Below are 25,514 nucleotides of genomic sequence, written 5' to 3'. Positions count from 1 at the left end.
GAGGGATGGAATATGACAGGAAAGAGGTAACAGTAGCTGGGGGAAGTTCTTGAGGGATTGCAGGCAGCTGAGAAGAGGCAGGTGGGTTAAAGGCAGGATAGGTGCAGGGAGCAGAAACTGGGTATTGATATTTGGTGGGAAGCAGGGTGTACTAAGCTGCGACTGAGGTTGCCATGGGTGAAGGGGAAAAGACATTTGGGCTGGCAGGTGTCTGATGGCAGAGGTGGTTAGTTGTGGGTTGGCTAGGGCTGATTGCAGCATATCAGACCATGCTAAGAGTAATGGTTGCACAAACTGTAATTTACATTATGCCTGTCTGATCAGGGACTGAACAGACTCAACGCACTCTGTCATCTCTTGTTGTAAGCAGGTTGAGTAGTGTTCTCAAAAGAATGTAGGATCATCTTCCAAAAGCCATACCAGGGATACAACCTGATTAACATTAAAAGGTGGAGAAAAGTCATCACGGCCTTTGGGAATACTGGGCTGGCCCAGCTCTGTACATATTTGAATTAAAGGCTGCACATCCCCAAACAGCAAACAACCCTGATCCACCCGAGAGTGAGCTAAACGCATGATTTCAAACAGCTGGTCACTAGTCCACTCCTTAAGTGTCTGGTGGAGATATTCACCACTCTCTGACACCAGCAGAGCATGGTAACTAATAACATCCAAATTCATTTTCACAGATGTAAACAGAACCGGGATGGTTCCTATGTGCAGCCACTTCTGGTCAGGAATGGCCTTGGTATACTGTCGAATATCAGGTGTGACCAGAGCTGTGTGGGCGGCAACAGAGGAACAAACGCAGGTAAGGTGAAAATATATGATTTATTAAGATAAGTGAATAAATACAACCACCTGCAATATACTACAATGTGTAACCAACCAACCAACCACCAATAGAAACCCACAAATAATAACAAACAAATATATACAAGTAAAGGGGAATACCAGGTCAGCTGCTGGGGAAAAGGAAGATGAACAGGACAGGGAGAGGATGGATCACAGGAGTGACGGGTACAGGTACAAGGCTCAGGGTACAGGGTTCAGGCAACAGACAGGAACAGGATCAGGTACAGGTACAGATGCAGATGCAGATGCAGATACAGATACAGATACAGAGCTTCACAGGTTCAGGGTCAGGGCGCAAGGAAAGATACCAAGGCAAGGCATCAGTGAGTCTGCCGGGTACTTATACACACCTCCTGCAATCACTCAGGTGATGCCTGATTGCAGGAGATGATGTTGGCCCCACACTGCCAGGAACCACCCGTTGGTGGACGACAGTACTGCGGCCCAAGGATCACATAATACCACCACCAACAGGAGAAGGCTCCCCTGGCAGTTCCAGACTGCCAGGAGACACCTGCTGGTGGACCACAGTACTGCACGCCAAATGTCAGACAGTATCTGACATTTCAGAGGGTGGAACCTTTCCTGACAGGTACACTGTATGTATTGTGTACTGTGTATACAACCAGAAAAGTAGTAGCAACTCCACTAGGGGGGCACGGTACTGTGTACACCAACCGAAGTGTAATAACAACTAAGGGTGCACTGTATGTATTGTGCACACCACCAGGAAAGTAGTAGCAACTGCATTAGGGGTGCACAGTACTGTGTACACCAACAGAAGGGTAATAGCAACTATGGGTGCACTGTATGTATTGTGTACACCACCAGGAAAGTAGTAGCAACTGCACTAGGGGTGCATGGTACTGGGTACACCAACAGAAGTTTAATAACAACTATGGGTGAACTGTATGTATTGTGTGCACCACCAGGAAAGTAGTAGCAACTTCACTAGGGGTGCATGGTACTGGGTACACCAACAGAAGTTTAATAACAACTATGGGTGAACTGTATGTATTGTGTACTGTGTACACCACCAGAAAAGTAGTAACACTAACAACTGCACTACGGGTGCACGGTACTGTGTACACCAACAGAAGTGTAATAACAACTATGGATGTACTGTATGTATTGTGTACTGTGTACACCACCAGAAAAGTAGTAGCAACTGCACTAGGGGTGCTTGGTACTGTGTACACCAACAGAAGTGTAATAACAACTATGGGTGTAGTGTATTGTGTACACCAACAGAAGTCTAATAGCAACTATGGGTGCACTGTATGTATTGTGTACTGTGTACACCATCAGAAAAGTAGTAGCAACTGCACTAGGGGTGCTTGGTACTGTGTACACCAACAGAAGTGTAATAACAACTATGGGTGTACTGTATTGTGTACACCACCAGAAGTCTAATAGCAACTATGGGTGCACTGTATGTATTGTGTACTGTGTACACCACCAGAAAAGTAGTAGCAACTGCACTAGGGGTGCTTGGTACTGTGTACACCCACAGAAGTGTAATAACAACTATGCGTGTACTCAGGGCAGGACTTAGGGTGGTGGGGACCCCTGGGCTTGAGTCACTTTCGGGCCCTACCTTCTATACATTACCATATTTAACGGCGTATAACACGTACCCCAAGTTTTGGAGGGAATTTTAAGGAAAAACACTTTTAGGAGGGAAGTTTAAGGAAAAAACTTACATTTAAATGCCCATTAATGCAGCCTTGCACAGCATCCATCTGCAGCCTTGTCCAGTGTCATTGCAGCCTTGTCAGTGTAGCCTTGTCATTTGCAGCCTTGCCCAAGTGTCATTTGCAGCCTTGTCATTGCAGTCTTGAAGTTTAAAAATGGTGCTACTCTCTACTCTCAGCTCCGCTCAGGACTGCGAGAGGACCCGAGAGCCGCCGAAAGGACCCGAGAGCCGCCGAGATACAGAGGACTGAGTGTTTGGGTACAGCAGCACACAACTGCACAATTGTCAGTTAAATCGACGCAGTGCCGTATCGCAAAAAAAATGATTGAAGTGCAATATTTCTATTATTACATTGCTATATAAAATAAAATAGTTCAACTCACCATAAGCAGAATCAATCGGAGACTGAGCGTGTCACTTGCCAACGTCACCTGCCTTCAGATGCGGATTGTCATTTGCCACACATTGCGGATTGTCACTTGCCACGTCACTTGTCAGCGGATGCAGGGTGTCACTTGTCAGCGGATGCAGGGTGTCACTTGCCACATCACTTGTCAGCGATTGCAGGGTGTCACTTGATAGCGGATGCAGGGTGTCACTTGCCACCATAGGTGTGCGCAGCCTATTGCATTAGAGTGTGCACCCCAAAGCTCAAACACACACACACACACACACATATATATATATATATATATATATATATATATATATAGCAGCAGGGCAAAGGACAGTGTCAGTAGGGCAGAGATTGGTGTCAGTAATTATTATTATTTTTTTACTTTATTTTATTTTTTTTAAATATTTTTTATTTAATTTATTTGATTATTACTTACCATTTTATTTTTATTTTTTACCATATTTTTTACAATCATTTCTTATTTTATATATATATATATATACATATATATTTTCATATATATATATATATATATATATATATTTTTTTTTTTTTTTACTTTTATATTTTCTTAAATATTTTTTATTTCATTTATTTTATTATCACTTACCACTTTATTTTATTTTTCATTTTTTTACAGTTTTTTAGGAGCACCATTGAGGTGCTTTGGTGAAATATTGGGGGTCTAAACAGACCCCTGATGTCTCACTTTTGAGACAGAGAAAGAGACTGGGGACAAGAGATTCCTCAGTTCCTTTTTTTGCAGTCAAGCAGCAGGGGGGAATCTGTGCAAAACAGGGTGATTAGGGTGTGTCCAGGCACACCTGGCACACCCTGTGCGCACGCCTATGCTTTGCTACGTCACTTGTCAGTGGATGCAGGGTGTCACTTGTCAGCAGATGTAGGGTGTCAACCGTCAGCGGATGCAGGGTGTCACTTGCCACGTCACTTGTCATCGATGCAGGGTGTCACTTGTCAGCGGATGCAGGGTGTCACTGGTCAGCGGATGCAGGGTGTCACTTGTCACGTCACTTGTCAGCGGATGCAGGGTGTCACTTGTCAGCGGATGCAGGGTGTCACTTGTCACGTCACTTGTCAGCGATACAGGGTGACACTTGTCAGCGGATGCAGGGTGTCACTTGTCACGTCACTTGTCAGCAGATGCAGGGTGTCACTTGTCAGGGGATGCAGGGTGTCACTTGTCAGCGGATGCAGGGTGTCACTTGTCACGTTACTTGTCAGATGATGCAGGGTGTCACTAGTCAGAGGATGCAGGGTGTCACTTGTCAGCAGATGCAGGGTGTCACTTGCCACATCACTTGTCAGCGATGCAGGGTGTCACTTGTCAGCGGATGCAGGGTGTCACTTGTCACGTCACTTGTCAGCGGATGCAGGGTGTCACTTGTCAGCGGATGCAGGGTGTCACTTGTCACGTCACTTGTCAGCGATACAGGGTGACACTTGTCAGCGGATGCAGGGTGTCACTTGTCACGTCACTTGTCAGCAGATGCAGGGTGTCACTTGTCAGGGGATGCAGGGTGTCACTTGTCAGCGGATGCAGGGTGTCACTTGTCACGTTACTTGTCAGATGATGCAGGGTGTCACTAGTCAGAGGATGCAGGGTGTCACTTGTCAGCAGATGCAGGGTGTCACTTGCCACATCATTTGTCAGCGATGCAGGGTGTCACTTGTCAGCGGATGCAGGGTGTCACTTGTCAGCGGATGCAGGGTGTCACTTGTCACGTCACTTGTCAGCGGATGCAGGGTGTCACTTGCCACGTCACTTGTCATCGATGCAGGGTGTCACTTGTCAGCGGATGCAGGGTGTCACTGGTCAGCGGATGCAGGGTGTCACTTGTCACGTCACTTGTCAGCGGATGCAGGGTGTCACTTGTCAGCGGATGCAGGGTGTCACTTGCCACGTCACTTGTCATCGATGCAGGGTGTCACTTGTCAGCAGATGCAGGGTGTCACTGGTCAGCGGATGCAGGGTGTCACTTGTCACGTCACTTGTCAGCGGATGCAGGGTGTCACTTGTCAGCGGATGCAGGGTGTCACTTGTCACGTCACTTGTCAGCGATACAGGGTGTCACTTGTCAGCAGGTGCAGGGTGTCACTTGTCATGTCACTTGTTAGCAGATGCAGGGTGTCACTTGTCAGGGGATGCAGGGTGTCACTTGTCAGCGGATGCAGGGTGTCACTTGTCACGTTACTTGTCAGAGGATGCAGGGTGTCACTAGTCAGCGGATGCAGGGTGTCACTTGTCAGCGGATGCAGGTGTCACTTGCCACATCACTTGTCAGCGATGCAGGGTGTCACTTGTCAGCAGATGCAGGGTGTCACTTGTCAGCGGATGCAGGGTGTCACTTGTCACGTCACTTGTCAGCGGATGCAGGGTGTCACTTGTCAGCGGATGCAGGGTGTCACTTGTCACGTTACTTGTCAGCGGATGCAAGGTGTCACTTGTCAGGGGATGCAGGGTGTCACTTGTCAGCGGATGCAGGGTGTCACTTGTCACATCACTTGTCAGCGGATGTAGGGTGTCACTTGTCAGCAGGTGCAGGGTGTCACTTGTCAGCGGATGCAGGGTGTCACTTGTCACGTCACTTGTCAGCGGATGCAGGGTGTCACTTGTCAGCGGATGCAGGGTGTCACTTGTCAGCGGATGAAGGGTGTCACTTGTCAGCTGATGCAGGGTGTCACTTGCCACCGGGTTGAAGGGGGCCCCGTCAGGTAGGATGTATGGGGGCCCCATGATTTCTAACATTCAGGGGGGCGGCAAACTCCCACCCGCTAGCAAGCCCATTTCGCTGGCACTGCTGCTTATTTCACGGCGACCAATCGGGCTTGTGTACTCCCAATTCCTGGTAGCAGTGGAACGCACCATAGGGCGATGTAATCAGCCGGAAATTATGCAAGACATGGGAGGCAACGTGGCCATCATTTCTGGCTGATGACATCACGTCCGCCCTATAGTGCGTTCCACCGCTATCAGGAAGTGGATGTAAACACAAGCCTGATCGGTCGCCGTGAAATAAGCAGCAGTACCGACGAAACGGGCTGGCTAGCGGGCGGGTGTTTGCCGTGTATCCGGCCCTGCCCGTGGGGCCCCTTATTGGACAGAGCCCATGGGCTTGAGCCCATGTAATGACAACTATGGGTGTACTGTATTGTGTACACCACCAGAAAAGTAGTAGCAACTGCACTATGGGTGCACGGTACTGTGTACACCAACAGAAGTGTAATAACAACTATGGGTGTACTGTGTACACCACCAGAAAAGTAGTAGCAACTGCACTATGGGTGCACAGTACTGTGTACTGTGTACACTGCCTGAAGTATATTAGAAACAGTACACCAGGAACGGCCTGCAGACAGATATAGCTAAACTGGATACAGTGGATATATATATATATATATATATATATATATATACACAAGACTGTCTGTATATATATATAGATAGATAGATAGATAGATAGATAGATAGATAGATAGATAGATAGATAGATAGATAGATAGATATTAAATACACTAACACTATAGCTAAACTGGATACAGTGAGTGGATATATATATATATATATATATATATATATATATATATATATATATATATTTGTGTATATACATATTACAAGACTGTCTGTATATATATATATATATATATATATATATATATATATATATATACATATATTAAATACACTGCAGCTAACTGAATAACCTGCCTGCCTGAAATATATTAGAAACAGTACACAAGGAACACTGCAGTCAGATATAGATATATCTGGATACAGTATACATATGACTGTCTGTATATATATATATTAAATACAATGCAGCTAACTGAATAACCTGCCTGCCTGCTCAATCTAAATGACACTCTCTCTCCGTCCACGCCAACAACACACTATACGGACCCGGCGTGCAGGCAGCCTTATATAGTGTGGGGTATAGACTTAGTCCCCCTGAGCCATGTTTGGCCAAAGGCACCCTGCCTTTGGCCAATTATGACTGTCTTAGCTGAGGGCGCTGGGATTGGCCAAAGCATGCAGGACATGGTGCATGTTTTGGCCAATCATCATACAGCAATGCACTGTGCTCCCGCAGTGCATTATGGGCCATTATGCGCCGCTCGAATTTGGCGCGAACGGCCCATAATGTTCGGTTTTCGACGAACAGCCAATGTTCGAGTCGAACTCATGTTCAACCAGAACAGAAAGCTCATCCCTAGTGAGGAAGTGAAATCACCATTTTACGCCCTTAGAAAGCCTGAAGGCGGTGATTGGTTTTCGGGGTCCTGTACACGGCTAGGCTCCCAAAAAGTCTCACACATGTGGTATCCCCGTTCTCCGGAGAAGCAGCAGAATGTATGTATGTATGTAATGTAAAATAAAATATTCAATGGGCTCAACATGCCTCTCAGCAATTTCCTTGGGGTGTCTACTTTCCAAAATAGGGTCATTTGGGGGGGGGGGGGATTTGTACTGCCCTGCCATTTTAGCACCTCAAGAAATGAGATAGGCAGTCAAACTAAAAGCTGCATAAATTCCAAAAAATGTACCCTAGATTGTAGACGCTATAACTTTTGCGTAAACCAATAAATATACGCTTATTAACATTTTTTTTACCAAAGGCTTGTGGCTGAATACATTTTGGCCTAAATGTATGACTAAAATTGAGTTTATTGATTTTTTTTATAACAAAAAGTAGAAAACATAATTTTTTCCAAATTTTCGGTCTTTTTCCATTTATATCGCAAAAAAATAAAAATCGCAGAGGCAATCAAATACCATCAAAAGAAAGCTCTATTTGTGGGGAAAAAAAGGACATAAATTTTGTTTGGGTACAACATTGCATGACTGTGCAATTACCAGTTAAAGCAGCGCAGTGCCAAATTGTAAAAAGTGCTCTGGTCATTGAGCAGCCCAATCCTCTGGGGCTGAAGTGGTTAAGTGCGTTCATTGAGACTCATCAGTTCCTGCATTATCTTTTGGTAGTAAATAGCTTAATAACAATACCAATCATAAGTACACTAATAGATAAATAGAAAATTATAGCGCAACACTGGTTATCACCCCCAACCCCTTACAATGTGCATCTGGTTAGACAGGTAAATTCCGAACTAACCATAGAAAGCTTAACTTACACTCACATTTGAGAAGATCAGGAATGGGTGGCTTAGTAACCCTACCCTTGCACCTCCAGATTTAGTTATGAACAGACTATAGGGGATAGGTGGTATACCCTACTCAGTGTTACAAACCTGTTATAATACTATGCATGTTCAGTGAACTAAAACAAATCACACACTGTTCTTTTACAATCAAAGAGGTTGGTACTATATTTATAATTTATTTACAGATATTTAATTGCTAACATTGTGCTAAATTGTACTCTGTAATGCTAAATCTCATGGCTATGTTTGAAGTCCCTGCTTGACATGTTTTTGTTAGCCATTTAATTACCTCAATTACTTTACTGTAGGCTATATTGTTGTGTCCTGTACTTGCTGATTTTTCACTTTTTTTGTATGGAAAAACCCAAAGAACTAGTTACTTAGGAAAAGGATTACAAAGGTTTTTGGAACTTGATGTAGTGGTGACATTGTCCTTGAAACATAACATACTTGTTTAAGTGCGTTCATTGAGGCTTATCAGTTCCTGCGTATCTTTTGGTAGTAAATAGCTTAATAGCAATACCAATCATAAGTACACTAATAGATAGAAGCAATGCTAGTCCCCTCCGAACAATCAGCTGTTTAGTGGAGAGGATTTCACCCACAACATTAGTTGTTTCCATTGGTAGATCATCTTTTATTTCCTGTTGCTTTGTATGATCTTCTGCAGAGGTCATGTCCTGCATGGGAATAGCATCAAAGCTGGAATAAGATTTTGTTGTGTCCCCTGTAATACAGCAGAGATATAAAGATATCATCATTACTATTATTATGTTATATAGGTAAATATTCAGAGATCTATGTAAGGCCTATCTATGTTCTTATTCAGTGGTTCTCAACCTTAGTGAGAGGGTCTGCTAAATGCTCCAAAACCTTTCATGTTCCAAGGGTAAAAAAAAACAAAAAAAAAAAAACTTTATACTTATACAATAAAAATATAGGCACGCAAAATATGTATCTAAGATATATTGAAAAGGAGTAATTGGTTGAAAATATGGGTTACTGTAATTTAAGTGCACATTATAACAAAAATTGTCTATTTATAGATTTATTTTTTCTCATTCCTGCTCTGTGTCTTTATCCCTTTTTTTTGTTGCACACTCACACTACTGCAGGGTCTACCACTTCCCTGGGCACATACAAATTACAACTTAAATTAATTAAATAGCCCTGATCCCACAGTTAACTGAGTGTGATGTGTAATCACAAATGTAACCATGCCAAGCCTTCCAAGAAAAAAACGGCTTCAGCTCAGCTCCATCCAGGACACACCACTGACACATTTCACCACACCCACAGGGCTTAGTCATGACTAAGCCCTGTGGGTGTGGTGAAATCATAGTTACCAACTGTCCCGGATTTCCTGGGACTTTCCCTGGATTTAGACTATATACCTGATTTTATAGTTTCCCGGGAAATGTCCCGAGAAATCCGGTTCTTCACGGATTTTCACCGACGCCGCCTGCCGCCGCTAGAGGTCCGCGACCGGTGGAGACATTGTCTCCGCCGGCCGCCATTTTAAGAAGACCAGGAGGACGGCTGTGGGGGGCTAGACGGAGCTCCTAAGTCGCCGCCCACCCTCTGCCCCACTCCGCCTCGCCCCACCTACCCCCCCGCCCCACTGCTGGTCTGTTATGGAAAGGGGCGGGGGTTCTAATGTAACCATGCAGCCGGCGGAGGGAGACAGTATTGTGTATACCACCTCCTACCAAGACACCTGAGGTAAGGGGGGGCACCGCTGGGGGCATCTGATGTAAGGGACGCTCCACTGGGGACACCTGATGTGAGGGGGGCTCCACTGGGGACACCTGATGTGAGGGGGGCTCCACTGGGCACACCTGATGTGAGGGGGGGCTCTGCTGGGGACTCCTGATGTGAGGGGGCCCAGCTGGGGACTCCTGATGTGAGGGGGGGCTCCGCTGAAGACTTCTGATGTGAGGGCGGCCCCACTGAGGACTCCTGATGTGAGGGGGCTCCGCTGAGGATTCCTGATGTGAGGGGGGCTCCGCTGAGGACTCCTGATGTGAAGGGGGGCTCCGCTGGGGACTCCTGATGTGAGGGGGGGTCCGCTGGGGACATCTGATGTAAGGGGGGGCTTCTTGGGGACATCTGATGTGAGGGGGGTTCCGCTGGGGACATCTGATGTAAGGGGGGCTCCGCTGGTGACACCTGATGTAAGGGGGGCTCCACTGGGGACTCCTGATGTAAGGGGGGCTCCGCTGGGGACTCCTGATGTGAGGGGGGCTCCACTGGGGACTCCTGGTGTGAGGGGGGCTCCGCTGGGGACTCTTGGTGTGAGGGGGGCTCCGCTGGGGACTCCTGATGTGAGGGGGGTCCACTGGGGACTCCTGGTATGAGGGGGGCTCTGCTGGGGACTCCTGATGTGAGGGGGGCTCCGCTGAGGACTTTTGATGTGAGGGGGGTTCCTCTGGGGGCTCCTGATGTGAGGGGGGGTCTGCTGGGGACTCCTGGTATGAGGGGGGCTCCGCTGGGGACTCCTGATGTGAAGGGGACTCCGCTGAGGACTCCTGATGTGAGGGGGCTCCGCTGAGGACTCCTGGTGTGAGGGGGGGGCTCCGCTGGGGACTCCTGGTGTGAGGGGGGCTCCGCTGGGGACTCCTGGTGTGAGGGGGGGTCCGCTGGGGACTCCTGATGTGAGGGGGGGTCCGCTGGGGACTCCTGATGTGAGGGGGGGCTCCGCTGGAGACATCTGATGTAAGGGGGCTCCGCTGGGGACTCCCGATGTGAGGGGGGCTGCGCTGGGGACTGCTGATGTGAGGGGGGCTCCGCTGGGGACTCCTGATGTGAGGGGGGCTCCGCTGGGGACTCCTGATGTAAGGGGGGGCTCCTCTGGGGACTCCTGGTGTGAGGGGGGCTCCGCTGGGGACTCCTGGTGTGAGGGTGGCTCCGCTGGGGACTCCTGATGTGAGGAGGGCTCCACTGGGGACTCCTGATGTGAGGGGGGCTCCGCTGGGGACTCCTGATGTGAGGGGGGCTCTGCTGGGGACTCCTGATGTGAAGGGGGCTCCGCTTGGGACACCTGATGTGAGGGGGGCTCCGCTGGGGACACCTGATGTAAGGGGGCTCCGCTGGGGACTCCTGATGTGAGGGGGGCTGCGCTGGGGACTGCTGATGTGAGGGGGGCTCCGCTGGGGACTCCTGATGTGAGGGGGGCTCCGCTGGGGACACCTGATGTGAGGGGGGCTCAGCTGGGGACACCTGATGTGAGGGGGGGCTCCGTTGGGGACACCTGATGTAAAGGGGGGCTCCGCTGGGGACTCCTGGTATGAGGGGGGCTCCGCTGGGGACTCCTGATGTGAAGGGGACTCCGCAGAGGACTCCTGATGTGAGGGGGGCTCCGCTGGGGACTCCTGGTGTGAGGGGGGCTCCGCTGGGGACTCCTGGTGTGAGGGGGGCTCCGCTGGGGACTCCTGGTGTGAGGGGGGCTCCGCTGGGGACTCCTGATGTGAGGGGGGCTCCGCTGGGGACTCCTGATGTGAGAGGGGCTCTGCTGGGGACTCCTGATGTGAGGGGGGCTCCGCTTGGGACACCTGATGTGAGGGGGGGCTCCGCTGGGGACACCTGATTTAAGGGGGCTCCGCTGGGGACTCCTGATGTGAGGGGGGCTGTGCTGGGGACTGCTGATGTGAGGGGGGCTCTGCTGGGGACTCCTGATGTGAGGGGGGCTCCGCTGGGGACTCCTGATGTAAGGGGGGGCTCCGCTGGGGACTCCTGGTGTGAGGGGGGCTCCGCTGGGGACTCCTGGTGTGAGGAGGGCTCCGCTGGGGACTCCTGGTGTGAGGGGGGCTCCACTGGGGACTCCTGATGTGAGGGGGGCTCCGCTGGGGACTCCTGATGTGAGGGGGGCTCCGCTGGGGACTCCTGATGTGAGGGGGGCTCCGCTTGGGACACCTGATGTGAGGGGGGCTCCGCATGTGCATCCACTCTTTGTAAATGGAGCTGCACCAAAATGTACTTTGTTACCATGAATTTTGGCACAAACAAAATTGTGCACCTTAACAAGGTACATTGGGATGCCATTAGGAATTAATGGCACCACCGCACACCTGCGAAAAGAATGTGTGTTTTTTGCATGCTATGGGAATGCATGTGATTTTGCGCTTGTTCTTGCAACACACAAACATGAACCTGGCCTAATGCTCACATACAGTTAATTTTCTTTAGAAACACTAAATTATAGCATTTATTACACAAGTGTCAGGGAATTCCTGTAAGCTGGCTGGCTCAGAAAACATGTACATGGCAAGCTTAATAAACATTGACCAGGTGCGCGCATGTCCGCAGGAAAACGGGCAGACATGGGAGCACATTCACAGTCTATGTTGGCACCAGAATTAAAGGATGCCCTTATCCAGGGCCAGTGCTGACTGATCTTCAGCTAATCCATGTGCCTTGCTATAGTCCTGCATTTTCCTTTTGTTCCTGACCTGGCTTGCTTCTGATCTGATCCTGGATATTGCTCTTACTTCTGATCAAGGGTTCTTTACCTCAGCTCCTTTATGACTCTGATCCTGCTTATGCCTCTGTACCTCACTATTAGTTCGTTGCTGCCCATGGCTACCTCTGTGATCACGCTTCTGCATCAGCTCAACACCATTACCAAGGGTCTATCATCTGCTGCAACCTTTGATGTGCATGGCTGCCATAAACTAACTGGGAGTACTGTCAAGCCCCACCTCCTGAACCCACAGTACATTCAGACTTCCTCGTGAACCCCAACTAGTCCATCTTGCAGCTCGGCTGTTTCTGACCTGATGTTCAGCCAGCTCTTCCAGCTCGACATCACCAGCCCAAGGTTCTGCTATCAACATCTAGCGGCACTCATGTTCCTCCTGTGTCTTGACACTATCTGTTCCATGCTCAGAGGTGTCTGGGCTGGAGATACAATAGAGGCTGACCTACTCATTTCAGTCTGCTATCAGGTATGTGACAACAATATCACAAAAGTATTGCTAAAATATGCAAGCATGATTAAATATTTTTCCTGGATTATGTCTGGAAAGCAGACCTAATGGTTCTATATGTCTGTGTGCTTGCATGTGTATATAAATATAGGCCTTGACAGGACTTTCTTTAAAAATGGATGGGTGGTATTTATGTTGGAAGGGTTTTTCTGCAGCTGTAGGAATATATCCCTGGGTAATTGGTAGCACATTACTTCTTAAATTAGTCTAAAATCTGGTGTGGAGATGTTAAAGGCCAAAGACAGAGGAAGGGTGGGTATAAAAAGATACTTTTGCTTTATGTGTAAAGGGCAGTAGTGTATTTAGGTTTTGTGCTGCCCTAGGCCTGACTAAACTCGTGCACCCCCTAATTTAAATATGACCCACCCCTTCCTGTCAAGGCCACACCCCTTGCTGTTTAAGACCCACCCTGAATTTTTTGAGTGGGGACATTAGTTCTGAGGGCCTTGGGGGGGGCAATGGATTCCCTTAATTTCCATAGATTTCTTCTCACTTCCTGTTCAGCTATAGGGCGGGAAGTGAATGGAAATCTCTGCAATGGGACAGGGATGTTAAAAAATAAACTGCCAGGGGCTATGACCTTCCCTTATTCTATCCAAAACGGAAAAAAAAAAGTGTTGCCTATAGTTCTACTTTAAGCACACATTTCTGATAATTTTATGGAGAGGACTAAGAAGATATAACTATGTCAATGGTGCAGCAGAAAACATATAGCATAGTGAGGAAGGTTTGTAGGACAGTCAAAATTAGAAGCGCCCCCCCCCCCCCCCCCCACAGTTGCAGAATGCCGGCCGGCCGCCCGCATACCGGAAGCAGTGCGGCCGCTTTATGGGGGCGCTAGACTAATTTGCCTCTCAGCCCAGTCCGCCCCATAAGACTGGCGCTACACTAACAGTGTAGCGCAAGCCGGGAGGGGCTCTTTCCGTGCTGCCCTAGGCCTTGTCGGCTTAGGCCAGGATACAGCATTGGTAAAGGGTAGGAGGGAATAGACTCCTATTCACCAAACCAGAGGGGTGCCTGGGAATAGAGAGTGAGCAGATGTGCTTTCCAAAAGTGTGGAAGTACAACACTCATCCCTAGTAAGGAACCTCTTCTACAGGATTAAAGCACACACTCAGGAACAGGGAGACAAATATAAGTGAAGTAATTTATAGAGAACTGAGCACTGTTGAATGTGTTACAGAGACTTTTGGAGAGAGTTTTGGAACATAGTGGTAAAACATCAATGCAATGTGAACACCCCGTCAATGGAATCTACAAGTTAGGCACAAGTGAAGAAACCCGTTATTTGGGGATCCTATGAAATCGTTGTTAGTCCACCTCAAAGCCTACCTGTGGGCTTTTAAAAGTTATTAACATTGTTTGCCTCCAACCACCTGAGCTGATAAAGGATCCGGTGCTCTTTTTTTCTAGGGGATACATTTATTAATCAGCCCATAATTTAGCTTTAAAAATAGAGACTTGCATCCTTGGTACCCAGGCCCAGTCAAGTCACTACATTAAAGTAGATTAAAGGTATCAATAGGCATCTTACATTGTTTCCGTATTTACCCTTCCATACATTTAGAAATTGACAACTTTCTTTTACCATATATAAAACAATATAGCAACACATGGCTCGCTCTTTTGTGTGGTCAACTTACCACTTTCCACCAAGTCAAATTTAGATATTGAATCATCTATTTGTGAAATACTGGGGTCCAGGACTTTTAATGGTTTCACTCCAGCTCTTATTTTAGCCTGGCAAAGTGAAATATATAAATTAGGTGCATACAATACAAATAATATTCCATCACTTTAAGAACCTGTCAGTTTTATAATTTTTCTTTAGGTACACTAACACTGACACTGCTTACTCGTGTGAGCCAGAGGCCAAGCTACTGAACCAGGCCCTACACCAGAAAGATTTGTCTTTTCATTTGCCAGTGACACCTGTCCTGGCACTGACTACAGAGTCATTATGGTGTTAACCACTTAAGGGCCGAGCCTCTTTTTTACACTTGTTGTTTACAAGTTAAAATCATTTTTTTTTGCTAGAAAATTACTTAGAACCCCCAAATATATATATATATATATATATATATTTCTAATACCCTAGAGAATAAAATGGCGGTTGTTGCAATACTTTCTGTCACACCATATTTGCAAAACGGTCTTACAAGCGCACTTTTTTTTGGAAAAAATACACTTTTTTGAATTAAAAAATAAGACAACAGTAAAGTTAGCCCAATTTTTTTATATTGTGAAAGATAATGTTACGCCGAGTAAATTGATACCCAACATGTTACGCTTCAAAATTGCGCCCACTCATGGAATGGCAACAAGCTTTTACCCTTAAATATAGGCGATGTTTAAAAATTTCTACAGGTTACCAGTTTTGAGTTACAGAAGAGGTCTAGGGCTAGAATTATTGCTTTCGCTCTAATGATCGTGGCAATTCCCTTACAACGTTTTTAAATGCAGGTGCTACTCATGTATGCGTTCGCTTCTGTGCACGAGCCCGTTGGGATGGGGTGCTTTAAAAAAAAAATAATTTTTCTTATTTATTTTACTTTTAGTTTTTTATTTTGACACAGTTTGAAAAAAAAAAAAGGGTCACTTTTATTCCTATTACAAGGAATGTAAACATCCCTTGTAATAGAAAAACAGCATAACAGGACCTCCTAAATATGAGATCTGGGGTCAAAAAGACCTCAGATCTCATATGTGGGCGGCACAGTGGTGCAGTGGGTAGCACTTTCGCCTAGCAGTAAGAAGGGTCATTGGTTCGAATCCCAACCACGACACTACCTGCCTGGAGTTTGCATGTTCTCCCTGTGTCTGCGTGGGTTTCCTCCGGGTACTCCGGTTTCCTCCCATACTCCAAAGACATGCTGGTAGGTTAATTGGATCCTGTCTAAATTGTCCCTAGTATGTATGAATGTGAGTTAGGGACCTTAGATTGTAAGCTCCTTGAGGTTAGGGACTGATGTGAATGTACAATATATGTAAAGCGCTGCGTAAATTGACGGCGCTATATAAGTACCTGAAATAAATAAATAAAAATAAATATTTACTCTAAAATGCAAAAAAAAAAAAAAAAAATAATAATAAAATAATAAAAAAAAAACCTCTCCTTTAAGAGCTATGGGCGGAAGTGACGTTTGACGTCGCTTCCGCCCTCCAATGCCATGGATCCAAGCAGGGGTCATCTTCTCCTCAGTCAGCAGCCAGGCATCCACAGGAGAGGACGCAATCGTCTCCGCAGCTTACCGGCGGGTCCGTTAAGCGGCGGAGACGACCTGAGCGTGGCGGTAGGGGGAGCACCTCTCCCGCCGCCGATAAAAGTGATCTTGCGGCGAATCCGCTGCGGAGACCACTTTTAACATAAAGAGAAATGCACACCGTTCCCGAAAATACCGGAGTTATGGTAGCTAGCTGCTGCCAGAACCTCGGTATTTAGCGTCAACGTACCAACGTACGGGTACATTGATTTGCATGAAGTGGTTAAACACTGATTTGCCTCTACCAGCACTATTATTAACATTATGCGTTACACTTTACTTTAGCCCAAAGACATGGAGAGAAGCTGTTGTATATTCTACCTTGCACACCTGTGGTCCAGGCCCAATCCCTGAAAGGGTTCTGTTACACAGTGGGCCCTAGGTAGACCATAAAGCCACCAATCCACCCCTCCAATGGAACTTCTGTCACTGACCACCTCTCCTAAACGGGCTGCTCTTCCCTACGTTTTTACTTCTCACTGTCCATCACCCTGAGGTTAACCTGAAAATGCACACTTTGTTCCTCACTTCCATTCACTGTAGTAGCACTCTCTTATTTTCTTCACCAGTAATTTAGACCAATTTTGTTAGGAAAGCAGAACTTCTTTACTTGAATAAAATGGTGTAAAATATCAGTTCCTTCAAATCTTCACATTACATTTCTCCAACAGTTATATGGGCAATGCAACAGGTTAGAAAACATGTTGGTAATCCTCTTCTCCCCTTGTATACTATGCTGGACTTGGGCTATGCTATGGTGCTCATTGCTTTGGCTTGTAGTTTGCAGCTGGTACTGACATGGCTCTAACTTTTCTGTCCTGCCTTATGGTCCCACTACCGGGTGACCCCAATTTAGGTGCAGCTCTACATCTCTATGTGTATGGCTTTTACAGCTCCCACGATCAACCAACTCACTGGCCCTACTCCCTTTCACTATATACAATATATACAGTATCCCTACTACAAAAAGCACTACAGGCTAAAAAGGACAGGCACAGCACCCCTGCATTACCATACATTAACTCTTAAATACATCATTAGTGAAGATCACAAGTAACATTTTAAACACCTGCTTACACTCCCCGCCTCTTAAATACAGTATGTCCCTGTATTAAAAACACAATGAAATGAATGGCTGAGTATACTTTAGAACAATATACAAAAATACTGACACCATACATAACCATGTGTAGATTTTAACAGGTAAATGCAAACATAAACTCATTGGCATACAATGAAATCAAACATTAAAATACAACAACCCAATGCATAGTAACACAGTCAGTAACTGCAATAAAACATGACATATAAATGTAGTACACATGGTCTGGTAGGGTAACCCTGCCTATTTGTAGGATAATGGGACATGCATTGGGGCATACCAGTTCTATGTGGTCCATATAGATGTGCCGTCCCAGACTGGGTTCTCGGTAAACACTCTGATTCCCTGGTGATAACAGTGTCCCCTTCAAGGGTTAGGAAGGGCTGTGGGATGACCAGGTATTCCCACACAACCTAATTATAGATGTCCTGGCATTCCGCCTCAGGTGCCCAATTCCGTCACAGGAGGGAACTTGTACCCATATCGTGACACAACCCAATTGAAGTACAGCCTCCAGCTTCCTTGCCCACCTGCTTACAGACTCTGATCTGGCATGCAGAGGTATGCCATTTCTTAGAGTGGGCCATGCCTGTGCTGGGAAGTTGTCATATATGTGACAGCTTCCCACACAGTGCTGTTTTCCCAGCCCCATTTAGCTGTCAGCAGGTAAATTCCCTGGCTAAAAAGCTATTTGTAAGCAAAAATGCCAAGGATATAGCTGATGTCATTACCCAAATATTTAGAAAATGACTTGTTACTGGGTGGGTGTAGACTGATGGGAAACCGGGAGACTAGTTCCCAGTCAGGTCCACATAACTTTTGAGTGACAATGCACAGTAGTGGGAGGATTTGAAATCCACTATTTTACGAAATAGCGGCTCTGGATCCGCCCACTGCTGTCCGCTACCAATCAAAAGTGGAGCAAACATAAAGGGAAACTAGTCTCACAGTTCCCCATCAGGCTCTGCCCACCCAGTCACCCAGACATTAGCTTAGGTAATGATGTGAGGGGTTAGTTCCGCCCACTCCTATTACAAAACTACTTAGCCAAACATCTGTCAGTGTGATGGGCACAGTGGATGGGGAGGGCGGATGGGAGTAAGTGCACTAGGGAAGGAGTGTCCAATATGGGCACTCCTTCCCCGGTGCAGTCATGGAAAATTCATGTACCTGTCTGGGACAGGTACATGAATTGGGCACAAACACCAACACTTTTGATGCTGCACCCCAACAGAATTCCCTGTACACACGATAGGATTTTCCGATGGAAAATGTGTGATAGGACCTTGTTCTCGGAAATTCGTACCATGTGTAGGCTCCATCACACATTTTCCATAGGACACACAAAGTTTGAGAGCTTGCTATAAAATTTTCCGACAACAAAATCCGTTGTCAGAAATGCCGTTCGTGTGTACACAAATCCGATGCACAAAGTGCCACGCATGCTCAGAATAAATTAAGAGAGGAAAGCTAATGGCTACTGCCCCGTTTATAGTCCTGACATACGTGTTTTAGGTAACTGCGTTCAGAACGATCAGATTTTCCAACAACTTTGTGTGAACGTGTGTATGCAAGACAAGTTTGAGCCAACATCCGTCGGAAAAAATCCATGGATTTTGTTGTCGGAATGTCCGATCAATGTCCGACCGTGTGTACAGGGCATAAAGGGTGTCGATGAAGTTTGCATACCCTGGCAGAAATTGTGAAATTTTGGCATTTATATTGAAAATATGACTAATCATGCCAAAAAAATGTCTTTTATTCAAGGATAGTGATCACATGAAGCCATTTATTATCATATAGTTTTTCGGCTCCTTTTAAAATCACAATGATAAACAGAAATCATTCCAGGGTATGTAAACTTTTGATCAGGGCCATTTGGGTGATTTCTGTTATCATTATGATTTTAAAAGGAGCCAAAAAACTAAGCATGTCAAGGTGTTGTTGGGCATATTGTAACCAGGCTTTTTTGTATAACTTGTGCAGTAAAGGCTTCTTTCTGGCAACTTGACCATGCAGCTCTTTTTTGTTCAAGTATCATCGTATTGTGCTCCTTAAAAACAACCACATCATCTTATTCCAGAGCAGCCTATATTTCTCCTGAGGTTACCTGTGGGTTTTTCTTTGCATCCCGAACAATTTCTATGGCAGTTGAGGCATTTTCGGGACAAAGGGCACCTATTTTACTCCCCTTAATAGAACTGTATTGATTGGTGGTTATATGTTATGTTGTCACTGTCTACGGTCTGTTGGAGTGTTATTGATAAGAAAGGGATCAATAGTGCTGTTCACGGGTATATGTAGTACATCTGCTAGATAAAGAAGTTTAGAGGTAGGAGGGTATAGGCACAAGTAGAGAAGAGAAAAAGACTGGCCAGTCATTATGGGCATTAAATTAATTAAGAGAGTAAAGGGTAAGAGACCCTCAAAAAATGCCCAGCTCAAGAGAAGCGCTATAAAATATTTGAACCGAAGGTGCGGTTCCGCCTATACTGAGCCCCTAGATAAATGGTTAGAGTGGACAGGGATCCACAATGGGTAACTGGGTTACCAAAGTCCACAGGGACTAAGAATCATGCAGAGTAAACAGCTAGAGAAACAGCTATCTATGTGAGTAGGATGGATCAAGGATGACAATTAGCACTAGACAGAAAGAGACATTTTGATGTTAAGTTGTGGGATGAATTTGGGGTCAGGCACTACAACTAGTAAAGTCAAAACAGAGAAATGAGAGTTAAAACAGAATACTTTATATGTTGTCAGAGAGGGAAGATGGGATGAGCACTATGGCTGTCCATCTGATCATAGAATCATAAAAGCTAGAGTATGTGAAGTATGGGATTACAATACATGGGATGCAAAGGATATCAGAGCAAAATAAGGAAAGCAAAATTTAAGCAGGGAAATATTAAAGAGTTAAAAGAAAGTGAGAAAATGATATGCATTTGTTGTGTACAAATGGTAAAAAGATTTTAGAGAGATATTCGTATATGTGTGTGAATGCTGGAACCTTTAGTTCTACAGCTTGTGTGTGCTGTTAGCTCTCTGCAGACCCCCTCCCTTTTCTCTGTCTCAAAAAAGAATGTGCTGGGATTAGATTAGTGTAAAGGACACCCATGGTATGACTACACATATATCATAACAAAATGTGCCGGGTTAATTAATCTATTGATAAACAATGTGATCACAATTATTTTTTAATCTGTTTTCCAAACATGTTAAAATGAAGGTTATATATAACCGTGTATTACACAAATTGAATATCCAGGCGATACAGTTATCTGCAGTGTATTTAGTATATATATATATATATATATATATATATATATATATATATATATATATATATATACATCCCGGATTTATATATATATATATATATATATATATATATATATATATATATATATACACACACACTGTATACAGTTTAGCTTCATCTCACTGCAGTCTAGCCAAGCATATACCTGACTGTAGGCCATTCCTGGAGTGCGTGTTCAAAGACACTTTCAGGCAGCACAGGTGACTCAGTGTCAGGTCACCTTGAGGCTAGGTGACAGATGCACTCTGTAGGAGTCGGAAGTGCACCGCTAGGTAGTGGACCCTAGGACTGACTGCTGCGGATTGAACCCTGGGAGGTTCAGGAAGCAGGTCTACTGGATCACTAACACAGATCCCACTGGGAGCTAGAGCATAGATTCCCCAGGGCGCGGAGTCTAATGCCCCGTACACATGGTCGGATTTTCCGATGGAAAATTTCCGATCGGAGCGTGTTGTCGGAAATTCCGACCGTGTGTGGGTTCCATCGGACATTTTCCATCGGATTTTCTGACACACAAAGTTGGAGAGCAGGAGATAAAATTTTCCGACAACAAAATCCGATCGCGTCAATTCCGACCGTGTGTGGCCTGTTCCGACGCACAAAGTGCCACGCATGCTCAGAAGAAATTCCAAGACGGAACAGCTCGTTCTGGTAAACTTAGCGTTCGCAATGGATACAGCACTTTCGTCATGCTGCAATGTTCAAAATGGTTTAATACAGCGCACTCTCTTCTTCTTTATAATGTGACAAGAATTAAGTAATTTTGCTGCTCATATTAACACACACTTCTCACAAACTTATTTCGTTACTATTTATCGTGATTCCCTCAATATATTTTGATTTCTCACATCTGACAACATATTTTTGTATATTTTTTATATATTTTTTGGCTTTAATGTAGATTCTTTTTTTGTGTTTGTATTTTATTTTTATTTTTTTTGCGATTTTGATTTGTACTCCCGAAAATGTTTGTGTGTGTTTTTTGTGACAAGTTCCCACAACACCATTGATATGTTTTTTTTCTATTTAATCTGTAGGAGATTGTTTGGTGTTGTTGTCCCTTGTTAATTTCACATTTTATGTTAGAAATGTACCTGAATCCTCACCAACAAACTGTCCTTTTTGGATGAAAACACACACAGGAGAGTATAATTTACCTAAAAAATTTTATTAAGGGGTCACAACTAAACAAAGAGGGAGGCAACGCTGGAGAAACTGCAGAAGTGGGTGAAGCCTTGGACCCCCAGGGCAGACATCAATAATTTGAAAGCCAAATTGGTGGCCTGAGGAGTCCTTATCTAAGGGAGGGCAGTCTGGTCCAGAAGTCCCAGAGATCCGGAAAGCAGCAGATGACATCTGTGTCCCCAGGCTGTGGTCATACGAGAGACTGCATCTTCTGTCAGATCAGACTGAACCCAGGGTCATCACTCTCTGGTCTTCTTTCCATGCCTCCTTCCACGCGGTGGCTGTGGTGGTGGAGTTGTGGCAGCAAGAGGAGGAGGAGGAGGAGGATGGTCCAACTCAACCACGTCGGTCTTGGGTGTTAGTTCCCCACTCACCCCCTTACGTAGGACTTTATAAAGCAGGTCCTCACAGAGCCTGCGTTGACCCTCCTGCATGCCCTGCAATTTGGTGGCAGCCATGCAGGCAAAGGCCTCTTCAGGAGTGGGTAAGGCTCTGAGGGACGCAGAAGCCTCCTGGATCAGCCTGAACGCTGAATCCTGCACGGGACTCGGAGTGGCCTTCCTGGCTCGTTTATATGGCAGGCGGAGGGGAGGGACCTGAGACTCAGTCAGGCTGCGACTGGTCCCAGGCTTCTCTTGGCTGACACTTAGCCCCGCCTCCTCCTGGCTGCCACTAACCTCCGCCTCCTCCTGACTGCCACATTCCACAACCTCCTCCTGGCTGAGGTCTTCCTGTGTATGAAAAAGGGACATAGTTTGAGTTTTTTATTCATCAATCACACACAATTTTCACCTCCTGACTGCTGCAAATTGAATGTTAACAAATATAACAGACTATCCTTCTGAGCCCAGCATTTTTCATTCTTGTCCCAATTTTGGGTGCCCACTACTGTCTATTGATATGTAAAACACTTTTTTTAATCAGCAATTAGTGATCAATAATAACATCTAGTAAACATCATTTATTTATTGACCAGAAATCTGTAGAAGAATGCTATACCTGACTCCAGCTGGGCTCCTCCACTTCTTCCTGGCTGGATGGCTCAGGTTGGACATCGGAAGCCTCAGCTGGGGTGGAAGGAAGAGTGGAAGGAAGAGTGGAGAGGGATTCCCTGACTTCAGTGTGGTCTGACAGAAATCGCAGTCTCTCATAGTACCACAGCCTGGGGACATAAATGTCATCTGCTGCAGCTCCGGATCTCTGGGAATCTGTGACCTTCTTGCGCTCCCTAAGATATGTGCTCCTCAGGCCACCAATTTTGGCTTTTAAATAAGGGATGGTTGCTGTGGGGACCACCGGCTTCACCAACTCCAGCAGTTTCTCCAGCGCTGCCTGCCTCTTCTGTTTGTGATTATAGTGGGGGTGTCTCACTTGCCACAGACAGGGCAGCTCCCTGTACTTGTCTATGAACAGGGGCAGGAAATTGTGGTCGTTGAACCCATCCATTTTCTCTGCAAGACACAACACAAGACAAACCCTAATGTCAGGCAAAACTCCCCTAATCTTGTTACAATATAGGCTTCCATTTCGAAGCAGTATAGGCGCAAGTTTAGATCTTACCTTCGTTATCACGATCGGCGTCTCCGATGCTCCTTCCTCCGCTCACAGATCGTACGTAATACGCACGTGTGTTACGCTTTATACACACTGCGCATGCGTATAACTCTGCCCGCCCCTGACATTCTTTCTAGTCTATTCCCCGCCCCTTTTCGTTCGGCGCAGTGGGGGAAGAGCACATGGCGGATAGACAGCAGGTGCGTGCTAATTGTAGCAACGAGGAGGAGGAGGAGGAGGGGGAGGAGGAAAGGCCGGAGCCTGAAACGTCCCGATCCAGAAGGAGATTTAAGGACTCAAATATGTCCTTTGGGGAGATGTTGGAGATGGTGGACATCCTGAAGAAGGCCAACTATGATGGAAAGTATGGGCCTTACCCCAACCCCAATATCAGAAAGGCCAAGATCATGGCGAAAGTGGTGAAGAGTCTGCACCGGAATTTCGGGGTACGACGATCGAAAGATCAGCTCAGGAAGCGGTGGTCGGACCTGAAATTACGAGAACATGAGCAGTACATAAAGATCCGGAGAGTGCTGCAAAAAAGTAAGTAGTTGTGCTGTGTTCCTATTCTTTTTGTGTTTATTACGTTCGTGCTGCTCCATGTGCTTTTAGGAACTGTTGTACAGTTTAAAATGGCAACTTTCATGTTCATGGGCACATTATTCGTTCGGATCAAACATTTTTCGTTCCAACTATAAAATACCATTGTTTAGCCCATATGCATTTGGCCACCATTTTGACGCCCTATACTTGTCTTCAAAGAATTGGGTTGTGTAGATGGCTTTGTTACTAGAATGAAATGCAAACTAGATTCTGTGTAAGGAGAGGACACTGAGCAGCTGTTTTCACATCTGGACACTGGAGCACTATAGTGTGGGACAAAAGAACACCATTTTTATTAGGGGGGCCACACAGGTGCTCCAGTGTATACTATAGGGGGGTCTCCATCTGTGAAGCTTGTACCAAACAGGTAAAGTATTGAAGCTTGACAAAGGACACTAAAAAAGCTACATCTTGGAACTCTGCTAAAATTGACAATTGTACCTCACTTCCAAGCAATGTTTCCTATTTATAGTTCTGACATTAAATATCTGTGTGCTAAGTATACCATTTTTTGTTTTACATAGGGGATAAAAGACTCGGAGGACACCCCTCATCTGAGGAGACCAGAGCCCCCCCTCTGGAAGAAGGGGAAATCCCCCCAACACAAGCTGAGCAGGAGGATGAAGACGTGGTGGAACTAGTCACCACAACAGGTGAGTGTCTGCAACCACAGGCTCAGATAAGAGATGGATGGCGGCATTTTTTTTAAACCAAATTTATTTTGGGGTTTCTCTCTTTTTAGGTGATCGTGATGTTGTGGATCCAGATCCTTTCACATCCGAAAGTGCCCAGATCCTGATCGGGGAGATCATGGGGTGTAATTTACAATTGGAAATCATCAAGCAAAACATCAATGATGTTATTCCAAAATATAAAAACATCATTGATGTTTTGGGGCGAGTTTAAAACCCCTCCAAATCACTTTCTTCTTTTGTGTGCTACAATGTGCTAAATGTTTTTGTGATTTTTCCCAAAGCCAAATTTGGAGGATGCACACAGTGTGTCAACATGTGCTATCTGCCATCACGGGAGATCAATGGACGCGTTTTGGGGGTGCAACCCCTTCCTCAATAATAAAGTAGCGGTGAGGAAGGGGTTTCTCCCCCAAAACACATCCCTTGATCCCCCGTGATGGCAGCTAGCACATGTTGACATTGGGAAATTTGTGTGCATCTTCTAAATTTGGCTTTTCCAGGGGTGATTTCCCCCCATCTGAACGCAATATCAAACACAGTTCCTAAATACTCATGTCTGATATTGCCTTCAAATTCGACCAAATGTGACGTTTGTAAGTTCAAGATTTGTGTCTTTTCTTGTTGGTTTTACACAGGCCTGTTTTCTATAAAATGGACATTTTGATTTTGGATAATG

General features: G+C 45.7%; 1 protein-coding gene across 1 annotated transcript in view; it reads right to left on the bottom strand.

The window, feature by feature from the left end:
• Window positions 1-8,388: 8,388 nt before the first annotated feature.
• LOC141128071 (multidrug and toxin extrusion protein 2-like) overlaps window positions 8,389-25,514 on the bottom strand; it is a 181,393-nt gene continuing 164,267 nt past the window's right edge. The window contains exons 16-17 of the mRNA XM_073615137.1: window positions 14,758-14,854; window positions 8,389-8,856 (exon numbers count right to left, since the gene is read on the bottom strand). Coding sequence (XP_073471238.1) covers window positions 8,594-8,856; window positions 14,758-14,854 — 360 coding nt within the window. The 3' untranslated portion in view covers window positions 8,389-8,593. The remainder of the gene's footprint in view (window positions 8,857-14,757; window positions 14,855-25,514) is intronic.

Source organism: Aquarana catesbeiana, linkage group LG02 (genome assembly GCF_042186555.1).
Source record: "Aquarana catesbeiana isolate 2022-GZ linkage group LG02, ASM4218655v1, whole genome shotgun sequence".
NCBI classification, from domain to species: Eukaryota; Metazoa; Chordata; class Amphibia; order Anura; family Ranidae; genus Aquarana; species Aquarana catesbeiana.
Note: the sequence above shows the minus strand (reverse complement) of the source record. Positions and strands in the feature narration are given on the sequence as shown.